This window comes from Hypoxylon trugodes (genome assembly GCF_022578975.1).
Source record: "Hypoxylon trugodes strain CBS 135444 unplaced genomic scaffold F4822scaffold_3, whole genome shotgun sequence".
NCBI classification, from domain to species: Eukaryota; Fungi; Ascomycota; class Sordariomycetes; order Xylariales; family Hypoxylaceae; genus Hypoxylon; species Hypoxylon trugodes.
In genome coordinates, this window is record NW_026250018.1 from 2,858,747 (window position 1) to 2,882,926 (window position 24,180).

General features: G+C 47.1%; 7 protein-coding genes across 7 annotated transcripts; 4 read left to right on the forward strand and 3 right to left on the reverse strand.

Moving 5' to 3' along the window:
- The first annotated feature begins 750 nt into the window (after positions 1-750).
- On the forward strand, positions 751-3,279 carry F4822DRAFT_181754 (uncharacterized protein). Its single transcript, XM_051453421.1, has one exon. The coding sequence runs from the start codon at positions 1,414-1,416 to the stop codon at positions 3,127-3,129; it is 1,716 nt and encodes a 571-aa protein (XP_051317100.1). The 5' UTR covers positions 751-1,413; the 3' UTR covers positions 3,130-3,279.
- Positions 3,280-4,544, reverse strand: F4822DRAFT_181900 (uncharacterized protein). Its single transcript, XM_051453422.1, has 2 exons — positions 4,164-4,544; positions 3,280-4,091 (listed from the first exon to the last, which is right to left on the reverse strand). The coding sequence occupies exon 2, from the start codon at positions 4,087-4,089 to the stop codon at positions 3,430-3,432; it is 660 nt and encodes a 219-aa protein (XP_051317101.1). The 5' UTR covers positions 4,090-4,091; positions 4,164-4,544; the 3' UTR covers positions 3,280-3,429.
- A 2,028-nt stretch (positions 4,545-6,572) lies between these two features.
- F4822DRAFT_396406 (uncharacterized protein) lies at positions 6,573-8,875 on the forward strand. The gene has a single exon (XM_051457520.1). The coding sequence runs from the start codon at positions 6,922-6,924 to the stop codon at positions 8,329-8,331; it is 1,410 nt and encodes a 469-aa protein (XP_051317102.1). The 5' UTR covers positions 6,573-6,921; the 3' UTR covers positions 8,332-8,875.
- Positions 8,876-9,407: 532 nt separating this feature from the next.
- Positions 9,408-11,659, reverse strand: F4822DRAFT_182121 (uncharacterized protein). The gene is made up of 7 exons (XM_051453423.1): positions 11,317-11,659; positions 10,855-11,253; positions 10,535-10,801; positions 10,349-10,483; positions 10,256-10,296; positions 10,033-10,202; positions 9,408-9,982 (listed from the first exon to the last, which is right to left on the reverse strand). The coding sequence occupies exons 1-7, from the start codon at positions 11,432-11,434 to the stop codon at positions 9,649-9,651; spliced, it is 1,464 nt and encodes a 487-aa protein (XP_051317103.1). The 5' UTR covers positions 11,435-11,659; the 3' UTR covers positions 9,408-9,648.
- Positions 11,660-13,833: 2,174 nt separating this feature from the next.
- F4822DRAFT_396409 (uncharacterized protein) lies at positions 13,834-16,750 on the forward strand. The gene has a single exon (XM_051457521.1). It carries the CDS (start codon positions 14,062-14,064, stop codon positions 16,222-16,224), a length of 2,163 nt encoding a protein of 720 aa, XP_051317104.1. The 5' UTR covers positions 13,834-14,061; the 3' UTR covers positions 16,225-16,750.
- Positions 16,751-16,786: 36 nt separating this feature from the next.
- Positions 16,787-17,498, reverse strand: F4822DRAFT_396410 (uncharacterized protein). Its single transcript, XM_051457522.1, has one exon. The coding sequence runs from the start codon at positions 17,182-17,184 to the stop codon at positions 16,948-16,950; it is 237 nt and encodes a 78-aa protein (XP_051317105.1). The 5' UTR covers positions 17,185-17,498; the 3' UTR covers positions 16,787-16,947.
- Positions 17,499-20,502: 3,004 nt separating this feature from the next.
- Positions 20,503-23,203, forward strand: F4822DRAFT_182259 (uncharacterized protein). The gene is made up of 2 exons (XM_051453425.1): positions 20,503-20,603; positions 20,871-23,203. The coding sequence occupies exons 1-2, from the start codon at positions 20,591-20,593 to the stop codon at positions 23,192-23,194; spliced, it is 2,337 nt and encodes a 778-aa protein (XP_051317106.1). The 5' UTR covers positions 20,503-20,590; the 3' UTR covers positions 23,195-23,203.
- Positions 23,204-24,180: the final 977 nt, after the last annotated feature.

Sequence of the window (24,180 nt, forward strand, 5' to 3'; positions counted from 1 at the left end):
AGAGTTTGGTGCCACCTTAGAGCGACCAGACAACCCACTCTGGGCAGTTACAGACAATTGCAACTTGCAACGACCTTTACAACGCATAACCGGTACATCGCTACTGCTAACAGCCTACACGACTTGATAGGGTACTCGCACTTTCAATCCCGTCTTTCCCTTCGTCTCTTCCCATTTTCCCGTTCCTGCTCCTATCAGCCGTTCCTGGTTTTGTACGAGTAAGATATTTGTGTGTACAGTACATTACTGTCGGTCTGTGGCTTTGCTCTTATATTCTCCTCTTCTTCATTTTTTTCTCCATACGGGTATACATATACGTATATACCTACCCTACCTACATATACATCCAAGGTATCCTGCTGCAGATACCCACCCTGTCGACCTCAGTGTACGTAAAGCACACAAGCATTATATCTATCAACGTCCACATAGGTACTTGCATTCAGAGACATTGGATGACCTATCAAGTTGTGCAACACAACAGTATAATACGTACACGTATTGTATTGTAAGTGTACAAAGACAATACACTTTCCCCAGGAGCCATTGAAGCGAATGCAGAAAGTGCCAGGGCATTTTCGGTGGTTGCACCTACCTACATATCCCGCCTGCCTACGGATCACACGCCCCCAGGTACATTTACTCAGTGTCGCCCCTTAAGTACCTGCGAGTTCCCCTCTACAACCTTATACATTCAGCTCCAGTCTCTACATTATCAACCCGGCAACACCCTATTTCTTTCTCCGTTTTCCTTATGCAACCTCCCTGATTCTTCATCCCACCCCAATAAAAAATAATTAAGAATTAAAGGAATAGGGCAAGGGAAAAAATAGAAAGGAAGAAAAAACAACAACAAATAAATAAAACGAGAAAGAAGACAACATCATCAACAAAAAACCACCCCCTTCACTGCCTCGCTGCGGATTATTGCAGATCGTCAACTGCACCTCTCAGTTGAAAACCAGACTTTCACACCTCCCAACTCATACGTCTTACCCTTACTCCTTTCAATCAATTACCTGATCGAATCCGTCCCGACTTTTTCTGACGCTACAAGTCTCGCCCGCAACGTCTGTTCGCGCGGATCCCCACTTGACTTGGCCTGCCTGGTCTACCTGGTCGATGCTTGGGGGGCCGGCCCATTCATCTAAGCCTATCTAGCTTCTCCCTACTTTCTGACCTACATACATACATACATACCTACATAACATTACCACTTTTTTATTTTTATTTTCCCTTTCCCGACTCTTTCAAAAGCACTTGTCCACATTATCAGCACTGTACGCTAGTAGTGTAGGCACACATCTGCCACGCCACGCCATTCCGAAAACCCACTTTGGTTGGGTACCAGGACAGCTCCGCCCTTCCTGATCTAGTGACTGGATTCACTTATCAGGCCCGTAAGCCCACGGCATGGCGAAGAACTCGGCTCCTTCTGTTGCATACTTTGAAGAGGCGGACGACGACGGTCAAACCATTCCTGGAATTGCACCTAAATACGCCCGTTCTACCGCCAACAGCCCCTCAAAAGAAAAGCCTAACACTAGTAGAACACGCAAAGATTCTAGTTGTCGAGAATTATCACCTACTAGTTCTTTTTCAGACTCCGACACGACCGAGCCCCCCGTGAGGAGAAACTCCAAAATCAAGATGAAGGAAGAAAAGAAACGTGGGCCTCTTGTCAAGCAGCGTCCTGCCCCTCGTTCGCACAAGACTGCTCCAGTACCCTCGTCACGGCTTTCCGACGAGGCGTCTTATTACGGAGTCCCCCAGCAGACCGTCGCATCAGCGTCGTCTGCTAGACCTCGCGCTCGTACGAGACCAGAGTCCTACTACGGCCAACGACCACCTCTCTCGACATCGGCATACGCTCATCAACCACCACATCCTTCTCAGCAACTTCCTCCGTCGTTTCCTCCTACTCCTCTATGGATTCCCGGACCTCCCCCTCCCATGGGACACCACGCATTAGTACACCAGCCAATTCCCTCTCCAAGCACATATGGGTCTCCCTCTACGCCATATGGAGACATGCCTCCCCCGCCGGGCAGAGATCTAGCCGCACGGTTTCGTCGTCCTTCATCGGCTATGGGCTTCCAGCACGCCCCGAAACCTCTCGACTACGAACCCTCAAAAGAGAAGGCTCTCACACGAAGAACTTCAGTCTCGAGAAAAGCTAGCAAAGACCACGAAGATAGCCGGAGGATGCCACCTCCTCCTCGACCGGCTTCTACACAGCCAAACCGACTAGTTTTCCGCCCACCACCGCCATCTCACACCGCCTCACATTCGGCTACAAGAAGGAAGTCTGTTGGGTTTGATGCTCACGATCTGGCCGGGGAACCTGGAATGTACAAAGCCGTGGCTCGTCGCGAAGTCGAATATGGCTCTGGAGCACTACCTGGTGCACTACCATCCCGACCGCGGACTCAGAGCTATGATGCCGAATCCCTTTACGACGATGATGACCCATACGAACTCGAAACAGCAACACGTGGTCGGCGAGGTTCCTTCTACAATTTCGAAGAGAAAGTCCGCGATGCCTCCCGATATCAAGAAGATGTTGCTGGTGGGCCAGGTCCGCAACTGACGGCCGCCGCTCTTCAACGTGTTAAGAATGAGGGTAGCAGCCATTCAACCCGTAGCAGCGCCAGTCGCGATGAAAGTGATTACAAACAATCAGCCACGACACGGACTACAAGATCCAGCAATGAAGATGACGACATTACGATTAAGCTTCCCATGGGTGCCGTCATTGAAGTTGGAAACACCAAGATTCATTGTAGAGACGGTGGCGATATCAATATTGGGCGTGGCGGGCCTACTCGTGGTGGAGGCAGTGACCACGCCGCTTCTGCCTCCAACTACAGTGATGAACGGAATGACCGGAAGAGCCGAGCGGATCGGGCTGAGCGAGCAACAACGCGAACTCGGGCTACATCGCGGGCCGGTTCATACTCCCGGACACGCCCATCGCCTCCCGCCCTCTATGCACCAGATTCTACAGCGTATTCCACTTACGATGACTATTACGACGGACGTTACGCGCCCCAGATGGGCATGGGCTACTATGATAGTCATTATGATAGTCGTCACTACGAGGAGGATGACAGCGAGTACTCTGATTAGAGGTGCTGCTAGCTTATGCTTTTTTTTGGCTTTTGATTTACGATGATTTATTGGGTAGCGATTTCTTATTTATTGCCATTTACGTTTGGATATTGTAGTATGTCATGCAATATTGCACCTTTTTTTATCCCTGTTATATCCCTGCGTTATATTTTGGTGGTGGAATCGATGCTTCGTTGTCCAGGAAAATTCGAAAAATCACGGATACCCCAAAATGGATCTTGAAAAGGTTCGCGGGATGGGAACGCTACAGCATGTTCTCTTAGTGTGTCGGATTCTCCCGTGGTCGGTGGATCTTCATCATTGTATACGAAGATATGAGTGGACGAGAAGATGAATGAATGATTGTCGGGTTTTCGGACTACTTGTTTGGATAGTCGAAGGATGTCTAGGTGGCTGTGTGTGGATGGTTAAGCGCGTGTCCGGCTTACGTTCTAATCTCACGAACTCCGATCCCCTCCAAATCCCCATTGGGGGAATATGGGGGATTGGGTGTTCTATTTTTGTCTTCATTTCTTCTACACAGGGATTGGCCGTGCCATGCTGCTGTGCGATACCCTTTTGCGCGCTCTGACGCCTAAGCCATTTGCATTGGCATGGCGTAAGAGTTTGACTGATAGAAAATCTAATCTGCTCGGCAAATGAAGTTCGCACTTCTGTTGGCAGCGGGACGTTGGTGTCCTTTTTTTGGCGAGCAAAGGAGGTGACTTTGCCGACCCTCTTCGCCTTCGGCACGGAGTTATTTCGATTGGATAGTGGATTTCTACGCCGGGAATTTGTTTGTACCTTAATCGGGAGGTCTGACCTATCTACGACTATTACGACCGCCACCTGCTGGAGGGTTGGCGTAAGGAGGACAAGGGACGGTCGATCCGCCCTATGTGATCCCTTTGGTGGTAGAAGACCGCCCTTATTTGGGGTATGACTGGTGGAAGGCCAACACGCGGTGGAGTTTGTCATTTGTCATAGGGATGGGCGTTGGATAGCATAGCATATAGGGATTTTCTTTGGTCGAAGCGCCCATTTATTGTCATCGATTCTATAGATAGATACCTACCTACATATGTGGACGACCAATGCAGTTACCTACCTATCTACATGGATCAGGATACACTCACCCTTACTTTGTTTACTTAATGTAGAAATTGTGCCGAATGAATGTTGCTTTTGATCGTCGACTTGTGGGTAATCGTCTCTAATACCGTTCTACGTACACCCACACACACCATCCTGCCACCTTAGATAATTATGTGGATATATTCTATTGTGTAGAACTGGTTACCTGATTAACGGCATCTATGGTGTTACAAGAACGCTGTCCTCGATCAGCCCATCAAGTCCGAAGGGTTGGCTGCCGCGGAATGTAGGATGATGGGCAGGGTTTCCCCGTTTCCCCACGTAGATCGTGCCACGTCTTTTTGCGTCTTATGTATCTGTATGAAACTGGGACTGAATAAGTAAGAAGACTAATAAAGCTCACATCCCGTCCACTTAACTCCGACGGAGTGTTGGCTGTCCTACGTAAGTTAATTATGCATTAGACGTTAATCGTAATAAGAGATAAAATGGAACTTTGTCGAATACGGCAGCTACTCGCGCGATGTTTTTTTAATTAGTGCCTATGTTTGTGTATGTTATGTGTGAGTGTGTCGGACCCCGAGTGAGTCGACTGATTTGATGGTTGATTAGCGGGCTAGTTGTCGATTTAATTACTTAACTAGCGAGATACGTTCGCTCGTTCGTTCGTGAGTTAGAGCTAGTGGGTGTTGGATGTGTGTGTGGATTGGTTAGCTAGACGGATGGGCGGATTCCTGGGATCGGGGCTGGCTTGTTTCATCGATCCAGTTCGGGTCGTCGATACTATGCCGATCAACCCTAGATGGAAGTTTTGGATTCTTCTTCTTTTTCGTCAGTACGTATGGTTTCTGTTCGTGGAGCTTTGCATGATGATAGGGATGTTTAGGGTCGGTCTTGGCTACTTAATCTAATCTATAGAAGTGTTGGGAACGCGTACGATGACGGGAAGGACGGGGTAGGATAGAAGATAGGTAATAGGTACATAGGAGGTTAGGGTGCTTATGGGTGAATCCTACGGTATCGTAGCCGGAATGGATAAGCTGCTTATACATAGAAGCTCGTCGGAGTTGTAGCATACTCGAAACGGCCACCTTAATTATGCCGTAATGAAATTCCGTATAGTCTACTTCTCTATACATATATATGTACGTTCATGCAAACACTTAGTAGACCTCTAGTAACTCCGGTGGGTATCTAAGATTTCTATTCTGAGGAAAAGTAGGAAGCTACCCGCTGTTCCAAGGATGCCCAGAGTCCAAGCAAAAAAAAGCTTCTAAAGCTTCTGCTGGTTCCGAGCTACTGGAACAACCAATAGGTTCGTTTGTCCAGGCTAGTGGTAATAGGATGAATCGGCGCTTGTAGACATTCAATCATATCGTCGCGGACTTAAGTTGTCAAGTTACAGATCGACCTTCCACACTCAGGGGTGAATTCGAAACGTTGACTTATGCGTTCGTCTCTTTCCGTCACCATCATCTCATCTCGCCTTGTATTACTGATATTGCCTAATAAGAATAAAACGGATGACATTCCGTGACAGACAAGGTGGATAGTGCTTATTCGTTGGTAAACACCAAACCCCCTTTCAAGCGGTTAGCGATACCAATTGGGTTTTATGAGCTCTTGGAGCGTGCGTAGACGCGTATCCATAATCATAAACACAATCATAATAATCATGATCCCATACGAAGGCGGAAAGCTTCGGAAACAGATTCGTAAATGGGTAATGATACTGGGAAATTACGCATGAACCGAATCCTTCAATCTAGGCCATTAGAACTAATAAAAATAAGGAGAAAATAACCTGTGCGGTTGGTTCGTTTCGTTCCTCGGCGCTAACGTGTTCGTGTCGACGAAGCAATCGGCAGTAGATTCTCATCCAATAGTATCGCGTTTCTAAATCGTTGAATTGCTTTGCTTTGATCGCGATGTCGTATGTTGAAGTTGTAGTTGCAGTCACAGTCACAACGTGAACAACGTGTAAGAGGTAATTTCTTGATACCGCCCAATATGGTATTTGTAGTATTTGTGGTAGTTAGATGTAGTAATAGTACATACTTGAAGATATGTAATGTTGTATTTGAATTAATAAAATGCTCCCTAACGATAACGGGTTGCCCTCCTATTCTTGGGCCCCACTGCGACCGACGGGAGAGAGCTGAGGGTGTTCTTGAAGCAAACTGAAGATTGAGATTGACCCCACTATCCTAATTGGGACGAATTAAGGGTACTTTAAACAAGTATTTTTGACGCCTATCGATAGACCAACCCGGTGGGTCCGTTGCTTAGCTGATGCTATAGTGGAGCCACTTGGGTTGCCTGGTCAAGTGGTAATTATTGACTTTTGACATCATTTGCCCAACCTCCCCAGCCACATATTTCCATGGCAATGCCACAAACCCATAGAAACCACCAGACAACCAGTTTGTTGCCAGTCACATCAAGTTTCCTTTCCTCCCATTTCCGTTACAATCAACAATAACGAATCTGTAACGTGGTCAACGACAATAATCCATCCGTCTACCAATTTCATCTCATGCATTTCAGATTGCAGCGAGAAAATTGAAATTGATTAGATACGTTTTTACATTGACTTGGCTGGGTTTCCAGCAAACTACCAGCCGAGTCTCTTGTTTTTACCTAGTTTCATTTCAATTCTATTTCCATCCCAGATAATCAGAATCTAGCATTTGGCATCCACATTCGCAATCCAAGATGGCGCCTCTGCTGCCGAGTTTAGCAGCACACGCCCGCAATCTAATCACCTCAGCTCATGGTCTCGCGACACGTTCATCAGGTTCGACCGCGGCCTCCCAAGCAACATCCGCTCTTTCGCAACTTGGCCCTCTCGCCGCTCGTTCCATCCTCTTAGCCCGTGACGATGCTAAATCCGACGACAATACCAATTCCGACGGGACACCAAAGGTCGACCCCAACAAGGGCGTCGTGCACCCGCAAAACATCAACAACACATTCGTATTCGTCCTCTTCGGTTTGATCGGCGCGGCTTTCGTCTGCACTGGTATCTGGTTTTTCTTCTGGGCCAAGAACGGCGGTTTCCACTTCCGCCAGAACGACTGGGATGACTACAAGTCCACGGTTCTACGACGAAAGGGTCCCAACGGCACTATACTCTCCGGCGCTACACCTACCACACAACTAGGCGGTGGATCAGTCTATAAAGATGTTGTCGATGATGGTGCCCCGACTGAGTATACCGGCGGTTTAACCCAGATCTCCGGCGACACAGGTAGCACACTCACTGGTATCACGGCGGGCGCATCCGACCTCAGCGCACGCGAAAAACGCCGTCAAAAGCGTGAGCGCAAGGAACGTGAACGAGAAAAGAAAAAGGACCGCCGCAACCGCGAAAAAACCAGCAACAGCCGCCGCGTCGGCGAAGACGGAGTCCTAGTCGACGAAGAAGCCGAGGCCGAAGCGAAAGACCATCTCCGAGCTTACCGCCACGAAAAAGCCGCGCGTGTTGGTGGTATCAATAAAGAAAGCGAGGGAAGTACTTGGGACGGATCTACGGCACCGGATAACTCGACTAGCGCTGGTAGTGATCTTTTGAGTAATCGCCAGAGCACGCCAACTAATACCCCGACGAAGGAGAAGGAAAGCAGGAGCAGAGGTGGTGGTATTCGCAAGGTTTACAGCACGGCGGACCGAACGGCTGATCGTGAGAATGAACGTCTGCGTGCGGAGGCTAGGCGATTGCAGAGGGAGGAGAAGAGTCGTTCAGGTGGTAGCAGTGGTGGGGATGTGAGGAGGAACTTTAGTTTCCAGCGTGCTGCGGCTAGTCATAGTAACCACCGCCGTGCTGCTGCGAGCGAAGTCTCGGCGTCGGTTATCGAGGAGGAAACACCTAATGCCGTTGGCGAAGCTACTAATAACGGTCGTTACCTACCTGCGCCTGGCGGCTGGGCTCCTAGCGCTGTAAGTGGTAGCGAGGCCCCCACGGAGAGCGATACAGGCACTAAGTCGTACCACCACGTCATCCCGGGTATTTCTCCTAGCACGGTGAGCGGAAGTGGTAGTGGTGGTACTAGTACCGTGGCGAGCAGTGACTACGCCGAGGAGAAGAGGAAGAAGAGAGGTGCTGGGAAGTATCGACGGGATTAAAAGATTTATGGGGAGTTGGGTCCAAGGAGAGTTTCTTAAGAGGTCAAGGCATTCGCAACGAAGATATGCATACATCATAATATGAGGTTCATGGAAATGGTGTGTACTACGAGAAAAGAACCAACCTCTTATCTATAGGGACTTTTCATCATTTTAATAGGTGTGCCTTTTTAGCTGTGATTGCTTTTAGTTTCTACGCACAAATGGATGGATAAACGGATGGATGTATCAATTTTATGGACGAGACGAAACACGCATGTATCTACAACACCAATGAAGCAAAGCCCACATCACATTCTCTACGCGAGACATTCAATGGGATGACACAAACGGCGTTTTCTGCCTTGCTTCGGTTTAGGGCATTATGTGGGGGTTTGCTCTACTTTTGATGGCGTTGTTCGTAATGCAATTAGGTAGATAGAGGATAACCACGATCATCGACAATAAAGGATGTCAACGTAATATGTGAAACATATAGCTTCGTGATGTGATCTCTACACCGTATACTAAAATTGACATGGCAAGGTGATGAGCGTTTATATCACTGACGAGTAGTAGAGTCGGAAAAAATCAATTATATTGATAGAATATCCTACGTCTTAAGCATAGGTAAGACATATCTGAGAGCAGCACTATGTAGGTAGTTGGAATAGCTTGGGTATAATATCGTAAGATTGCATTTTTTGCGTAGTTGGATTATTAAGGCAAATGTCATTAGAAATAACATAAGATATGACCCAAGTAAGTCCAATGACCAAACCATGGACTCTAGGAATCACAAGAAAAAAGGAATGAAGATGATGATTTAGACAACCAGAGCTCATAAACTGATTCATTTTCCAGCTATTCCAAATTATAAGAGAAAAATATCGTAACGTCGTAGAGATTCCGTTAAGATTCGTACGTCATTCTGTCCGGTTTTTGTAAGTGCCCCTTTTTGCCGAAATGCATGTCCTGCCCGAACCTAGCAGGGGAGTCGTGAAGAATGGAAACCAAAGCAAGAAGCTAACACTTATGCTTGTTGGTCCTCGCGTACCAGTGTGCTGTTTTCCAAGTCTCTATAACGTGAAATGTCGTATAGGAATGTGGATGCGATGGCAAACGGCGTGTCGTTAGAAATAAAACGTGATTTGTTGGGGAGGTTACTACGCTATCCAGTCTCTTAGTAGACAACCACCAACGAGAAGGGATAGCGCTATGAAGTAAACTCCTTAAAACGTATATATATATAGGATGGGCGCCTTCCGACACCGCGGGTGGCTGTAGGCCATAGAAGAACGTGACGTGGGAGCTGTATTTTGTCGAGGCCAGGAACGCTCATCTCCTGGTTTTCCTTGATGAACGATGCATCTTCTTGTTCCAGCATTCATTAACCGCGTAGCGAACATTGTCGAAATCGTCACCAGTAATTGATCCGATGAAAAAGACTTTGACGTTGTGCTCGATGGTAACCAATTTAGAATAGTTCACCCGAGACTCCCTAGCAAGCATCTCGCCCTCTGCGTAGACTTGAAGCGCTACAGGGGGGAACCCGAGTTCGGGTTCATTCTTTAAGAGTTTAGGCTTGGTTCCCGCCATGTATATGATTCCATGCTTGTTGGGTCTTACTCCTTTCTTCAAGCACCCTCGTCGATCATACGTCAAGATAGGTCTATATTTGTGAGTGGGCTGTAATAAAATCGTGTCTGGAAGTATACTTACACGCATGTGCTATGATGGCTTTCATCAGTCGTTACAATGATGAACCTGCGGAAACCAATGTAAAATTTATTACCACCTGCAGTTCTCCTTTTTGTTATATCGGATATGGGATCATCACCGCCAGCTTGGCCGACTTGACCGAGGGGCTCTGACCAAAGGATCTTGAACACCTAATTGACAACATTAGCACTCATTAAGTATATGTAAAGCCGGGTCTACTCACCTCGCCCGGCTGGAATCTCCCAGAATGTTCAACTCTGTATCCTATTGGCTGATTAGCAACTTGTGTAGTGCCACAAGAAGAGGGGGAACTCACTACTATCCAATACCTCTTCTTCCCCTGGCGTCCCTTGGATATAATTAGAGTAGGATGGAGCGGCCGGAATTGCTACTGGGACTGGTGAGCCACCACGAGGTGTCTGTACGTCCTCTCCATTAACTAGCGGCGGATCTATCTTGACGCATTAGTAACTGAGTTTCGAAGTTTTGGCGAATCACTAACTTAGTTCGTAAGCATTAGGATCAACAGCAGCAGTCGGCCAAGATGATGAGGTACTAGCTGTGCCTGCTATGGATGCAGAATATGACGGCTCGCCCGCGGTTTGTGTCCCATAATACTCATTGCGGCTCCGGCGGATAGCCTCATTATATGCATCTTCATCGAGAGATTGTGTTTCCTCCGGCTCATAATTGTTCACTTGTGGTTCTACACTATTTATAGATGCGTGAGCTGTAGTGCCGTCGACCGCCATATAACCAGGATTAGTGTCTAGAAAATGATTAGCATATTTCCATAGTGTGATATCTTAAAACAAGCCTCACATTGCGGCTGCGTCCCTTGATTATAGTTGTTTGTCGTTAACGGCACCCCATCGGAAACTTGGGATGGGTTGCTACCAAGCGAAGTATTACCATACTGGTTAAGTTGCTCGACCTCTGGTAGTTTCCCCTTTCCTTTGTCGTTTGGCTGTTGTGTCTGCACGTGGTCAATGTAGCTTGAGTCTTGAGGTTGGCGTGTATCGAGGGTATAGCTAGCATGGTCGACAGTAGCGGCGTGGTGGTTTCCGTAGTCGAAGGATTGGCCCGAGTCATAGACGCCTTGGTTGACACTTAGGTTCTGGACTCCTCCCGCTAGATCGTCAATGGTATGATCGGACCGTGGAATACTTTGATCTTGGGTGCTGGGGGAGTTTGGCTCAACCCATTTATACTCTATGGTACCTAATGGATGGCTGGTCAGTACGCACCGAGCCGAGGGATATGCGGAACACCAGAAAGACGTACCGTTCCGGTCTTCTCGTTCCAAATACCATTGTTGATACTGGTCGTGCCACTTGGGTTCACTCCACTTGTGCTCACTCCAAGGGCGCGACGACTTTTGCTTATGTTTCGACTTTTGCATTGTGACATTTTGTGGCTTAATTTCTCATTGGGGGGCAAGGTCAATACGCAAAGGAACGCGCGCGCAATATCCGGGCCGTGGGTAGCGGCAGCATTCACGAGCAGACCGGGAGAAGAAGATAAACGCGAAGATGCGAACCGAGCCTTAAATTAGTTATGCGGCTCTGTCACAGATGTTTTTCTGTTTTTTTCTCGTCTTTTTTAAAGATATCCTAAGCTTGCCATAAGGCCGGCTTTGGTAGAGAAGACGGTCAAGGGAGTGTGGGACAACTTTGCTGCACACACACTACGCCAACCCGTCAAAAAAAGTGTCCCTGGGGACGGAGGTAATCTATCTGATTTGACAGCTCGCAGTCACTTTATGCCTCGTGATGTAGTTGGCTAAAAGGTCATTGGCCCCCAATAACTTCCCGACAAAGGGCAAAAATAGAGATGCAATGACCTCGCAAGAATCAAATAGCGTCGACGATGTGGGAATGGGAAGATGGACAGGTCAGGGTTCGTAGGTGACCTAGAATTGGAAGTTGAAATCCCAGGTTAAGGTAGGCAGAGACTATCATGTAGGCTTGGGTGGGCAGCCAATCATGGGAAGGGATGGTAATGGCTGCAACCTCGGTGTTTGTATATTGTATTTGTATAACAGATGGATGTGGATGTGGTTCTCTTAGGGCTTTCCAGATAAGGGAACAACAACATTCAGATGAAGATAAATGGGGATGAACCCGCATCGAGGACTGGGTCGAAAAGCGAGCCGAAGACAAGGACAAGAACGAAGCCGGAGGAGAGTGAGAGAGATAGAGACAGAGACAGAGAATAAAGGAGAATAGAGAGAGAGAGACGGCAAAGGCGGACAAGCTGGATGAGCGGTCAATGATCAAGATGGGAACACAAAAGAGAACCGAGACATACTGTCGCGACGGAAAGCGACATACAACAATAATATTATTGTAAAATAAAAAGAAGACCGACTACCCTAGGTTAGCATGGCATGGTGGAAATGGAAGAGGGGGTGTGGTGCGCTCTTATCATCACTCCCCTGACGACCCGGCCCACCTCTTGTCTTCTTATTATCCTCTCTTTTCCGTCTAGGATCTTATTACTTCGCTACTCTTAAAAGGAAGAGGGTATGAGAGAATGAATGAACAAGCAAGCAAGTAAAACTCCGTTCAGTCAATGGGTAAGTGAGAGTGAGTGAGAGTCTGGGTCTTCCCAGGGTCCAATTTTTGCTTTTCGACAAGGGGAGGCAGCTCTAAACCTCTGCAACCCGACGAAAGGGATCAAAAGATCCATCGTGGACCATCAAGCGGCAGCCACTTGGCGTGACCTTGGTATGTCCACTAACACTACTGCAGAGTACGTTGTAGCAGCCGCAAATGGCCTAGCCAACGATGTAGCTAGCGATGCAGCAATATGCAAAGGACGGATCCATTCTCCATGTTCCCAAACGACACACACCCCACGGCCGAAGACAGGTCCAGGTAGCCCGGGTAGGGGGGAGGTTAGGGGGGGGTGTGCGAGAACCGGAGAAGGGGTGCGTAGGGAGTTGCTGTAGTGCGTAAGGATGCGTGAGGAGTTAGCCAGACCGCATGTGGGATGACAAGATGAGGCTCTTTAACAAGTATTGCCCATCTTGTGTACTTGTTTCTAAATTGTAAGAATGTCAAGTGGGCGATCGGCTGCGGACGTGAACATGGATGGGCAAGGGAGTTTCTTTTTTGCCTTGGGCGACGTCGTATAGCCCGTGGGGTCTCGAAGCTACATCGGATGTCTTAATAATTCATTCGCCCACGATGTAGGTATGTAGACATGTACGTACTCGCAGACTCGGCGGGTATTGTACCTCCATAATATGTAGTATGGATGTATGTGGACTGCACAGTGGTGGACTGGTGGATTGTATGGAGATGAATGGATGTAAAAGCGATGGATCTCGACTTATACGGTGGATACTAACACATGTATTTTGGTATCTAGGCACTCTGTAAAACGGGACTTCGCCCACTTTGGGATAGAAATGGCATAAACCACCGAATTTACGCCAACTCTAAAGTAAACCCGGTCCGTTGATTAAGCCCATTAAACCATAATTAGGTTAGCATCAGGTTAGCTAGAAGGGGCATATTTTTAGTTGACCCGGGGGGCATCGGGATCGGGAGATACTGCCCAGCTAAGATGGCTAAGAGTAAGGTGCCTGCCTGGGTACCTAGGTAGCTGGGTAGGTGGCCTTATTTTACCTTTGGATTTTTACTGGGATATAGTAAGTTTCGGCAACCGCCACGTGCTAAATAACCCCCCCAAATAACGCCAATAGGTAAGGTAACTTTTTAGGTACCACGCAGCTACAGCGGCACAGGAAGTGGGCTTGTGTAACTAACCATCGAGTCAGCGCGGCGAGTCTCACTTTATGTTTTTTCTCTCTGTGTTATTATTATTTTTCCTTTGCCCTACCTAACTCCTTCACCTGCATCAAAACACCCTCTCGCATCACTTCCGCGTCACCTGCTTACCTATCAATTCTCGTCCATAGAAAATAACAACAGCCTCATCTTTAATAACTAAAACTTCCCTCTATTTATTCATTTATTAATTAACGATGCCGCTCCAAATTTGCCAGATGACAGACTCTAAATGGCTGCCAGTCTCGACCGTCGCTCTGTAAATCTAGCCAGAAATACTTTGGCTCTTCCCGACAGCTTCGAACCTCGTCCTTTTGAACATGCCTGCCACAATGATGTACACGGTCTTTCTACTGAGTCTAGTAGTCAAGCATCCATCATGTCTACCGAAGATACCCCCTTAGATATGTCTCGTACGTTAACGACAGGGTCCGAGGGCTGGACTGATTCCGAAGATAACGATTCCGACTCGTCCGTTACATCTGATACTTCGCATGCCCGTATCGCTCGCCGGCCGCATTTTCCTCCCGTCCTCCCTTCTGTAAATTCGTCTTCTAGTATCTCCAAGAGTCTACCGCAGAAGCTAGCCGCTACTATTTCCGCTGTCGAAGGGTCTGGGTTGGTCCATCACCAACAGACTTTAAGCAAATCCCAATCACCTTCTGCTCGCTTTCGGCGCGTGAAGTCACCGCCGCTGCCCCAGACTCAAGGAGAGTCGCTCATTTCTAATGCTCTTCGTGTCAACTATTCCCAGGACCCGCAAAATTCCTCGAATCGCTTTCGTCTATCATCAGGTCAACAACCACAACCCGTATCGCATGGCATCGATGAAATCATATCTGGACGAAAAGGCCTCTCTGGTTCTGGGGAATCTAGGTTCAGGCCGCATATTTGGAGAGGATTTGAAATGGAAAGCGACGCAAGCGATGACGAGGAAGACAATCAATCTGGTTTACTTAGTTTTGACGATGATGACGATGATGATGACGACGACGTGTCTAGCCGTGTTTCCCGTAGCGTTCAGCGATTGGCAGGACATTACTCTAAACTCAGGGATCGAAGGACAAATCTCTGGGAAATATTTGATGGCATCCGCCACAAAAGGACCCAACTCCAGGACTTGCGCCATGTCAAAGACGAAGCCAGTCTTGCCTTTATGACTGCAGTGCAGGGTATGCTTCCAAATAATCCACATTTATATCAACTTTTTAAGGGCATGCAAGATGCTCAGCTTAGGTGTCAAGAAGCGGAACATCGTTTCGATGATATGCTTGACGAGCTTCAACACGGCGAGGCCGAGTTGGAGATAGAAGAACAAAGATTCTATACAGTCGCCGCGGGTATGGACAGCACCGCATCTGATGACGAATCTAATAATGATAATTGCTCCGAGACTTCGGAGAACTCTGTACTACGAGGAATTACAGGCGATCGCCCGGAGGATATCCATCCACTTTTCGAGGAACTCCGAGAGGCATCCCGGAATATACAGCTAGCCAAGGAGCTTTTGGTGAATACCCAGATGAAAAGGAAAGCATTAAGCGCAGGAAAATCTCATTTGTTATCTCCTGAAAGTATTGAATTGTTAGAGAAGTATGGCGACGCGGGGAAGAGACGGGCCCTGGAACTCAAGCGATTGGGAGTAATGTCGGAAGACGATATCGGGATGCTGCAGGATTATGAAAATCTGGAACGGACGGCACTTTTCGACATTGATCATTACACGAAGGAAGCTATGAAATTGGAAAATGAATGTCGCGAGAGGCGAGTTATGCCCAGAAACACGCCATTTCAAGAGGCAGGGTTTGGGTTCAATCCCGTCCACACAGACGATATCCATCTTGGAGATGGGCTTTTTGACAGAACTTTTTCCAAAGAACGACCCACGACGCTGGCACATCCTATTTTTCCAAAGCTATTATCTAATCCTGCGCATTTGTTGGAGAGGTTTCCGATGACAGCCAAACAATCGCTTCGAATGACCCTGTCACTTCCACCCAAAATGCCATCTCGCCAGAAACACATAGATGAAGCAGCTCGCGAAGTCAACATTCATTCACTACTTGAAGAAGCCGGCGACGGAGATAAGAAAGGTTATATCAACCGATGGTTACTTCATAAACTTCATGTTTCACCTATGGAAGCTGAACTACTATGGTCCACTTTTCATACCCGTCTGAAAGTTCTTAACGTCGATAGATGGCAACAGGATGTCCTCCATTTGTGGTGGAAAGACCAGGCCGCCAATTTGCCCTCGGCTCAATTTGAGGGCGCTTATGAGGATCGCAGTTCAGCGTCTATTAATCCAAGAACAGATCTCCCATCGAGACGCTATTCCGACTCTGGCCAGTTGGATCACCTCCGGCTTTGGGACGTCGAAGAAGCCTGGGAATAAACACATTTGCAATTCTATACTATAGTACAGTCTCTGTTTTAGTATACAGCCACTACATTTTCCTTTCTGGTTTAATTTATAACTATTTTCTTTTTCTTTTTCTTTTTGTCGAATCACGGGTTGGTCGGTTCGGGCGTTTGTTTGCGGGTGGCGGCATGCCAACCATGCTGGAAAAGATTGATTCATGGACTTTATATACCCCCTGTGCGATTTTTATATCATGGAGTTTTAGCCACTGGCTGGGAAGAGCCGAGACTGGATTACATTGTTTTATGTACGGATCCTACACAGTGGGCGGAGGAGTCTTTTGCTGTACAACTTTGAAGGCGTTCGGTTATACCCCCAAAGCTCTCAGGTCCAGAACGTTATAAAATCTGAGTGGGATTTTGGAGAACAACATTGTCGTCTGGGGGGTATGAGCTAATTATCTAGCTCTGTTCTTGAGGTCTCAAATATATTCATACATATATATGATACATTTTTCTACTACATATCTTTTTTAATTCTATCTTATATTGTAACCCTATCTAATTGACTTTCTAGCTTATAGCTTCATTGCATTGTACTTAGTAGGTTCTTTAGATTGGCAAGTCTAAATTAGTTCCACGGGCCGTCCCACCCGGATAGGGTACCTAGTTGCGACCTAGGTAGCTAGCCTAACCTTAGAAGGTAGAGTTTCTAGCCCAGGCATACCTAGGCAGTGTAACCTGCTATTCCTATTGATCAGTCCAGCGGGTAGGCACCCAGGGTCGCCAGGTAGGCTACTATCGATCCTACCAATTCCACCAATTCCACCAATCTTTTCAACTTTTTACCCTCCTGGCCGCCCGAATCGATGCGGGGAACAAGACCTAACAACATCACCCTTACCATCATCCTGACCATACACGTACGAATGACTACAAATGAACCCCCCCCCTTTGTACCTTTCAAAAAAGGGTACTCCCGAATATCCTGCATACATGTAGTGCTCACGTTGCACAAAGGCAAACTAGCATTTCCCTATCCTACAGCAGCTGCATGAACATTAGTAGGTACCTATTCCCTACTTCATCGCCCAACAAATCAAACGACCTCAAGACCACACCAAGATGAGGCCAAGAGACGTCAAAATGTTATAATTCGAAGGACACAATATCTTACTTTGCTCTATTATACTCGGTCAATCGTACCTATAGACCGCCGTTCCTTCGAAAGAAACGCTGCAGCCCGACTTGCCCCTATAACCTCGCAATGGCTCCGTATCGAGCCATAACCTCCGAGTTTTAGTGCCAAGCACCGCAGGATTTGCCCGTCCTGCTCTGCCCCTCCAATCCCGTCCCCGCTAAGTTACTTAAACACTGGTCATATGGTTCTAACGCCGGAATGACTCCTCTCCAGGGAGGGTCGCGGCAACACGCAATACGTCCATTTCGGCCTACGGGGATCCGGAGCCTGCATATCCTAGGGAGGGTACGACAAGGACTAGGACCCGGCCTAAGACATTTTAAAAACTCCCATGTATAATATGTTGTTCGCTACCTCTTCTTGCCAACCTCCACGTGTATGTCTAGAGCGGGAGGGCAGATATAGCTAAGGTAGGTGATAGCACCACACCCCCCCTTCTTCTTACTCTTAGACGTCTATCCGTACGACAGGAAAATGCGACTAAGTGTGGCCCACCAAGTTTTGTGGGTGGGGGATGGTCCCAAATCGGAAAATTCGGCTCTTGGGAAATTCGTGATTGGAAATTTCAAACGGATTACACCAAGCCATCACATCACAAAGTAGGAAGAGAACCACGGCACACAGGCACCATACCATGTACTACGTATGTACGTATCAACGTATGTATGTATATGTGTGTGTATATGTATGTGTATGTACGTGGTTCAGGTGTGTTGGACCGTGACGGTTCGCTCGCTCGCTTAATCCTCACCACGGTGTGGGGGTTCACAAGAAAAAATATGATATGGATGCGAAAAGTTCGGAAATTTCACGATGGTTGCTACTTGCTGCAGATGCTTGTTCTAACTAACTTACCCCTATACCCGGTTTAGAGTCGAGGTTTCATTCAACAAGCAGTATTTTCTGCAAGGTACGCGCCCCGGAAATGCTCGCCTAACCATCCCGAGCTGCAAAGGTATCGTGGGCGCTGCTGAGCTGAGAGATTTGCCTCGGCCGCACCAAAAGAGAACCCCAGGTCAATTGCGGTTTTTGATTGCTGCGCCCGACTAGAGGGGGAGTATCATTTGGCACATGTGATAGCGCCCGGTTTGCCTGGACATCAAGAACTTCTTAAATGAAGTTCGCCTTGCCAACTCAGCCCAGTCTGTCTAGTCGTCGATTTTTCTAGGGGTTCAACTCCAATACCGCCATTTCAATTTCAAACGACAGCTAAACTTATGTTGTGGCGGCATAGCCACTTTCTTTTTCACGCGTTAATACTCGCCCTATTGGAGCATTGAAGATAAGCCAGGTTTACGTGCGTCAAAGGTTAAGACGGATTCATCCAGCAAGAGGCTAGGGCAATGGTAAGTTGTCTATTTCATGCGGGCCGTCTCATGTAACGCATGCTGTGATTTTACTATTAGTGTTCACCATGAGCTCGAGTGGCGAAAACGGCACACTACTCGTTATTCGTACGATTACCGCCACATCTTCAGTATCGGTGTTTTAAAACACGCCAGTCTCAGCTAGGAACACGACATGGCTTCATCCAACTACTAAGGCTAGGCAATGCCAACAGCAAGAAGATTTGGATAAACACTCTGTCGGTCCTATGTTCTAGGCTTAGGATATTGCAGCTTTAAGCAGTCATATTCAACCAAGTTTCCGCACGAGCAGAAGAAATTGAAACTCACGATACCATATGAGCTCAGACACGTCCACTATGTGCAATTTTCATACTCTAGCGACAAGCATCTAAAGAGACTATTTCTCAAGTCTATTTGAATGAGACAGAAGATTAAATTGAGAATTTTGCGAAGCTCTCCAGCTCATCGTTCTAAATATTTTCGTTTCATATATTGGCTTAGGTACAGCTAAGACGTTTCTAGACACTACAGGAAACAAGTGTGAAGATTTCGTCTATATATCTGCATGCGCGCCGAGTGACTAGGTCCGTATATAACCGTTCATCCTTCTGTTGACACCTATTAACGTAACTCAATTGTTGTCTCATCTCTTCTGGAATATATAAGGGCCAAAGCATCAAGGCACCTTTGCCATTCAGATCACTCAAACTCGAAGAGAAAATTCCGATTAGGAAAGTTCAAAGCAGCAACCACTAGCAAGAGGCCAAAGTGACATTAAACCGGCACCTTGCCAGTAGCGTTCACCGAATCCTTTCTAGCTAGATGCGATAGAAATTTGACTATCCTCTCTCTTGGGGCTAACATAAAAAAAGGGACTTGAGATCTGATGAATAACAGACCTAAGTTTTAAGATACAAAGCAGACATTGCACAAGTTTTGGGTGGGCACATTGATCTACGTATCTGATATGTACGGTCCTTGTACTACCCCGTTTGCTTAAGTGTGGTGGTTTGCAGAGAAAACTAACTAGGTATCTAAGGTACGCGGACTATCGTCAACAGTGCTGTCGCGTCCAGCAGGCAAGTTTTTACGTGGGTACGAGGATTTTTGTTAAATTGAAATAAACAAGACTTCCTAGGTCTCTACCTACCTACCTACCTAGGTACCTAACTGTCTCGACCTAACTACCTTTTTTTATTTTTGTTTTCTCCCACACCCAAACCAGGTCATCACTTCCTCTTCCTCAAACAACCCTCTATCCGCCGTAATTCTACATAATCTTGAACTTACCTAGGATACGTCTAGGTAGGTTCTGCACCTACTACCAATCCACAGACGTCCAAAGGCCACTACAAAATATTGGAATGACCATACCTGAACGTCAACTTACAAACACGGTACGTTATTTTCTTAAAAATTTCCGTTTACATTAAATCACAACAACAGTAACCTTGATGAAACATGCTATGGCTTCTCGTCTTGAGATCCTGAAAGGCTTGTCATTCAACATCTGTTTGTTTGGAAATTCCCTTCTCTTCTCGTGAACTTTCAGATAAGACTTGGAGGATGAATTAACAACAGACGCCTAAACAAAAAGTAATTTCATATTAATCTTGACCCTCCGTCACTAACAAGTATTTTTCCTACTAGAAGCTTTTAACATTCAAGAGTTAGACCATCGAAGTTGCCTTACTTTTAAGGTCAATACTCTTGTGACATCAACGCCTTCATCTAGTTAGTGCTGCTGCTTCCTGATTTCTCTTGGGGGAAGTTGCGACGTTTTACTCCGTTTCACCTTCACCCTCGCTACTGAAGAAGGGAACTACCTACGTCATTGTTGCCAATACAAAATGGCACCTCACGGTAAGCAAGTCTCGTTATCCGATTTATCGCACTTTCCGCTCTTCACACTCTTTACACTTCGCTTTGGATTTTAACCCGACCCCCCGAATTATATTAGTATCTTTACATAGATCCTTCCATCTCACTCTACTCTGAGGAGCGACAGAGTTGAGCTGCATTATTGTGTAATATCTTACACTAGGCATTTGTATTCCCCCTTGATACCACTGCTTATTTTTTGTTTCGATACCTTAAATATTTATATCATGCGCTAACTCACCCGTGTAGTTGGCCTTACTTGGCCTGAGGGTATACCCCTCGAGATATTCTCGATGATCTTCCAATACATTCCCGACCGTGAACGAAAGGCTCTGCGCCTCGTTAACCAAGAATTCAACTCCAAACTAATCAGTATAATCATGAGACAAGTTGTTATATGTGTAAGCCCGGGTTTTAGCACCAAGATGGATGCTAGTCGCGGCCATGATGGCTCCCATACTCTGATCGACTTCACACAGCGCTTAATAAATTCTCCTATCGCTCAATGCTACGGACCGCAAATTCGACGCCTCGGGATTGCACTCGATCTGAATGAAATTGATATCGCTAGCCCGGCTATCTGTGATCTAGAAGATATCGTTGTTCGCCCCTGGGGTCCGTACAGATGGCCCATCGACCCGGAAGACAGAGGCAGTGCAGAATTAATCATGGACAACATAATTGACGAACTAGAGAAGTCTCAGGGACAATTTAACCTCTTAGATAATGCTACAAATCTTCGAGAAATTGCGCTGTCCTGTGAAGGAGGCCTGGGCTATCTCCAAGGGCCCGATGTTAACCCTCGGCAGCCTCAGAGACAGCCTCCCGTATTTGGCAAGGCCATTCCGGCTCGAGAGACTGATGATGAATCTCTCCAAATTTTATTCGACAAGTCATACAAAATAGAAATGTCGGAGCGAAAGATGGCTGCCCAGGGAGTGGATCCCTCAAAATTTCCGACCATGATCTACCGGCTTCTCATGAATGAGGAAATCAGCCTGGATGAGTTCAGTCGCGAGCAACGACAAAGATCCCCTCTCCCTCTTTATAACCCCGCACAGGCCTTCATTCCGCGAGAGAGAGTTCCTCGCGATCCCAAGCGCAATGATCGACTTCGCTTGCAACCTGGCCTTCCAGTCCAGACGCAGCTCAGATTCATATACCGGCACATCCAAGCTGAAGAGGCCCTGATCTTATCCTTCTTCGTAGGATTCATGGATAAATGCCATCTTTTGACCAATTTGACGAAGTTGAACATTACGCGCATTTCGAGCTTCCATCTCGATTCTCTGTGTCGTCATGACTTCTGGACTAGCGTTCCCTCGCTGAATGAGGTGGCACTGGGTGTAATTCCCGAATGGACGAGCCTGGAGCAGCGAAAAGGGCATCCTATTGAAGCCAGACAAGTTTACCCGACGGATGCGATCCCCAAGGTCTTTAAGTTGCTGAGCGAATACATAGGAAAGCAACGACGGATCAAGCGTCTTCACTTCGAGTGGCATTGTGGTGGAGAGCTGGCAGCTGGATGTGTTCAACGAAACAGATATATCCTCCCGGCCCCTTTCTTGAAGAACCACCGTAAGGTGATCGATTGTAGTGTGGAAAATCTCTTGTTCCTCCCATACGTCACCCACTTGTCGCTCAAGAACTGCTGGTTTGCACCACATGTTTTCTATTGTATTATCTACACCATGGGCAGGGTGATGTCTATTGAGGAATTGGTGCTAGAGTCGGTATCGCTGAGTGGCCCGCCGATACTTCAACCGGGTATCTTAGATATCGAACCAGAAGAGGACCCCCCTAATACTCATTGGAGGGGAGGCACTTTACCGCAAATTCCACTCCCGAAACCCGAGTATTTATCCTGGCTGCATATCATTGATATGCTAACGCCTGGCGTAACGGTAAAGGAACTTCAATATCTGGAAGAATGGGGTGAGTTTATGCCACCGCTTCGTATCAAGAAGGAATTGAGTCTACGGAAAATAGTCTTCATATCCTGTGGCTATGTCGAAGTTCGTGACTATCGATTCATCTCGAACCGTCGATTCCGCGACCTTAAGATGCCGGATTATCTCGAAGAATTGCGCGACGGGTTTCGAAAGGAGTTCGAGCCGAAACGTCAAGCCCTACGGGAGTATTTGCAGCTCACCACCGATAGACATCTCGCCAAGATCGTCCCTGTGATGAGTGAATATGAAAAGTATGCTATGAAACGGGTCTTTGGCCTTGAGACTGGATGGAACTTTGTGTACGATCGGACTGTCATTGAAGCCGCCCAGCGCGACGGTGTCGTAGCTCCTGGGATTGGACGCTTCAGCGGTACTATTGAGGGCGGCCCTCCTCGAGAGGACAATTATAAGTATGAACCAGACCCCAACGTACGAAGGAGAACCGTTGATTACTATTTCGACACGACGTTTTATGAACAAGGATACAACGATCTAGAGGGCCTCGATAACTTGATGCAAGGTATCGAGGCGGCTACCGGATACAGTTTTGTCGGCCCGGTGGCTCCCATGATTATTCCGCCCTGGGTGACTATGTTCTGGGATTTGGACTGGTCATACTAAACCTACGTACCTACTCCTTCACACGATTCCCGACGTGGGTCTTATGTCTACGTTATGCGTGCACGTATACCACACCACCTTCCGTACGAAGATTGCTGGGCTTTTCATTGTCTGGCGGAATACGTACACACTATTTAATTTCACTTTTCGCAAAATCTGAAGCATGATAGAGTGCTTTTCCTTGTTTTCTGGCACTCGACTTTCTCCACCCGGTAGCATTTGGCGCCGAGGAGTTTTCAGGGCGATTTTCCTACTGTGATATCGCTTTGCCTTTCGACTTTTCTATGTTTTCCTTTACGATTGTAATGGAACGCGCATTTCTCTCATCGTCACCATTTTTACACGGCTACGATGGAGGATCGATTTCGAGTTGCGCTTCACATACCACTTGGCGATGCTTTGTGATTACTGCCGACCTTGAATCTTTCGGGACTGGCGGATTACTCTCCGCTACTTGAGTAGAGGGGAGTTTGAGGGAGGAAGGGCGGGTTCAGGGGTCTTATGGCCCAAAAGAGAGGCGGCGACGTCTGTGTGGAATTCAACATCCACGAATTCGATGGTCATTGCCGGCCAACGACGATTATACGTTTTGATGTCTGTCGCACTACCATTTATATGGTGAAACCATCAGATATCACAGAATTCAACATTCTGCTAAACGACGAAGAGGAACGGCGATCTGTACTAATGTACTCATGATTACGGATTTATGAGCTCAGCACGCTGTTCTCGCCGATTGATGACATATCCGTCATTGTATTATGACTGTACGACTACACTCGGTTACTCCAGATCTGTTCTGCGAGGACCCCGATGAATGATGAAGAAAATGAATAAAAACCCATGGTAATGGTCTAAATGAGGAGGATGCGGCGGGAGAATGGTTCCTGATATTGATTTACTAGACAAAATTGTACGATAGCTCTCTGAGATATGCGCTGGCAAACAGATAGGAGCATCGGCAATGATTTTGTTTTACTATGATT

Coding starts and splice junctions, on each gene's coding strand:
- F4822DRAFT_181754 (XM_051453421.1), top strand. CDS start 1,414: ATGGCGAAGAACTCGGCTCCTTCTGTTGCATACTTTGAAGAGGCGGAC.
- F4822DRAFT_181900 (XM_051453422.1), bottom strand. CDS start 4,089: ATGACAAACTCCACCGCGTGTTGGCCTTCCACCAGTCATACCCCAAAT.
- F4822DRAFT_396406 (XM_051457520.1), top strand. CDS start 6,922: ATGGCGCCTCTGCTGCCGAGTTTAGCAGCACACGCCCGCAATCTAATC.
- F4822DRAFT_182121 (XM_051453423.1), bottom strand. CDS start 11,434: ATGCAAAAGTCGAAACATAAGCAAAAGTCGTCGCGCCCTTGGAGTGAG. Junction 10,297..10,348: donor AGAAGAGGTATTGGATAGTA/GTGAGTTCCCCC, acceptor ATCAGCCAATAG/GATACAGAGTTGAACATTCT. Junction 9,983..10,032: donor AGCCATCATAGCACATGCGT/GTAAGTATACTT, acceptor TCACAAATATAG/ACCTATCTTGACGTATGATC.
- F4822DRAFT_396409 (XM_051457521.1), top strand. CDS start 14,062: ATGGCTGCCAGTCTCGACCGTCGCTCTGTAAATCTAGCCAGAAATACT.
- F4822DRAFT_396410 (XM_051457522.1), bottom strand. CDS start 17,184: ATGCAGGATATTCGGGAGTACCCTTTTTTGAAAGGTACAAAGGGGGGG.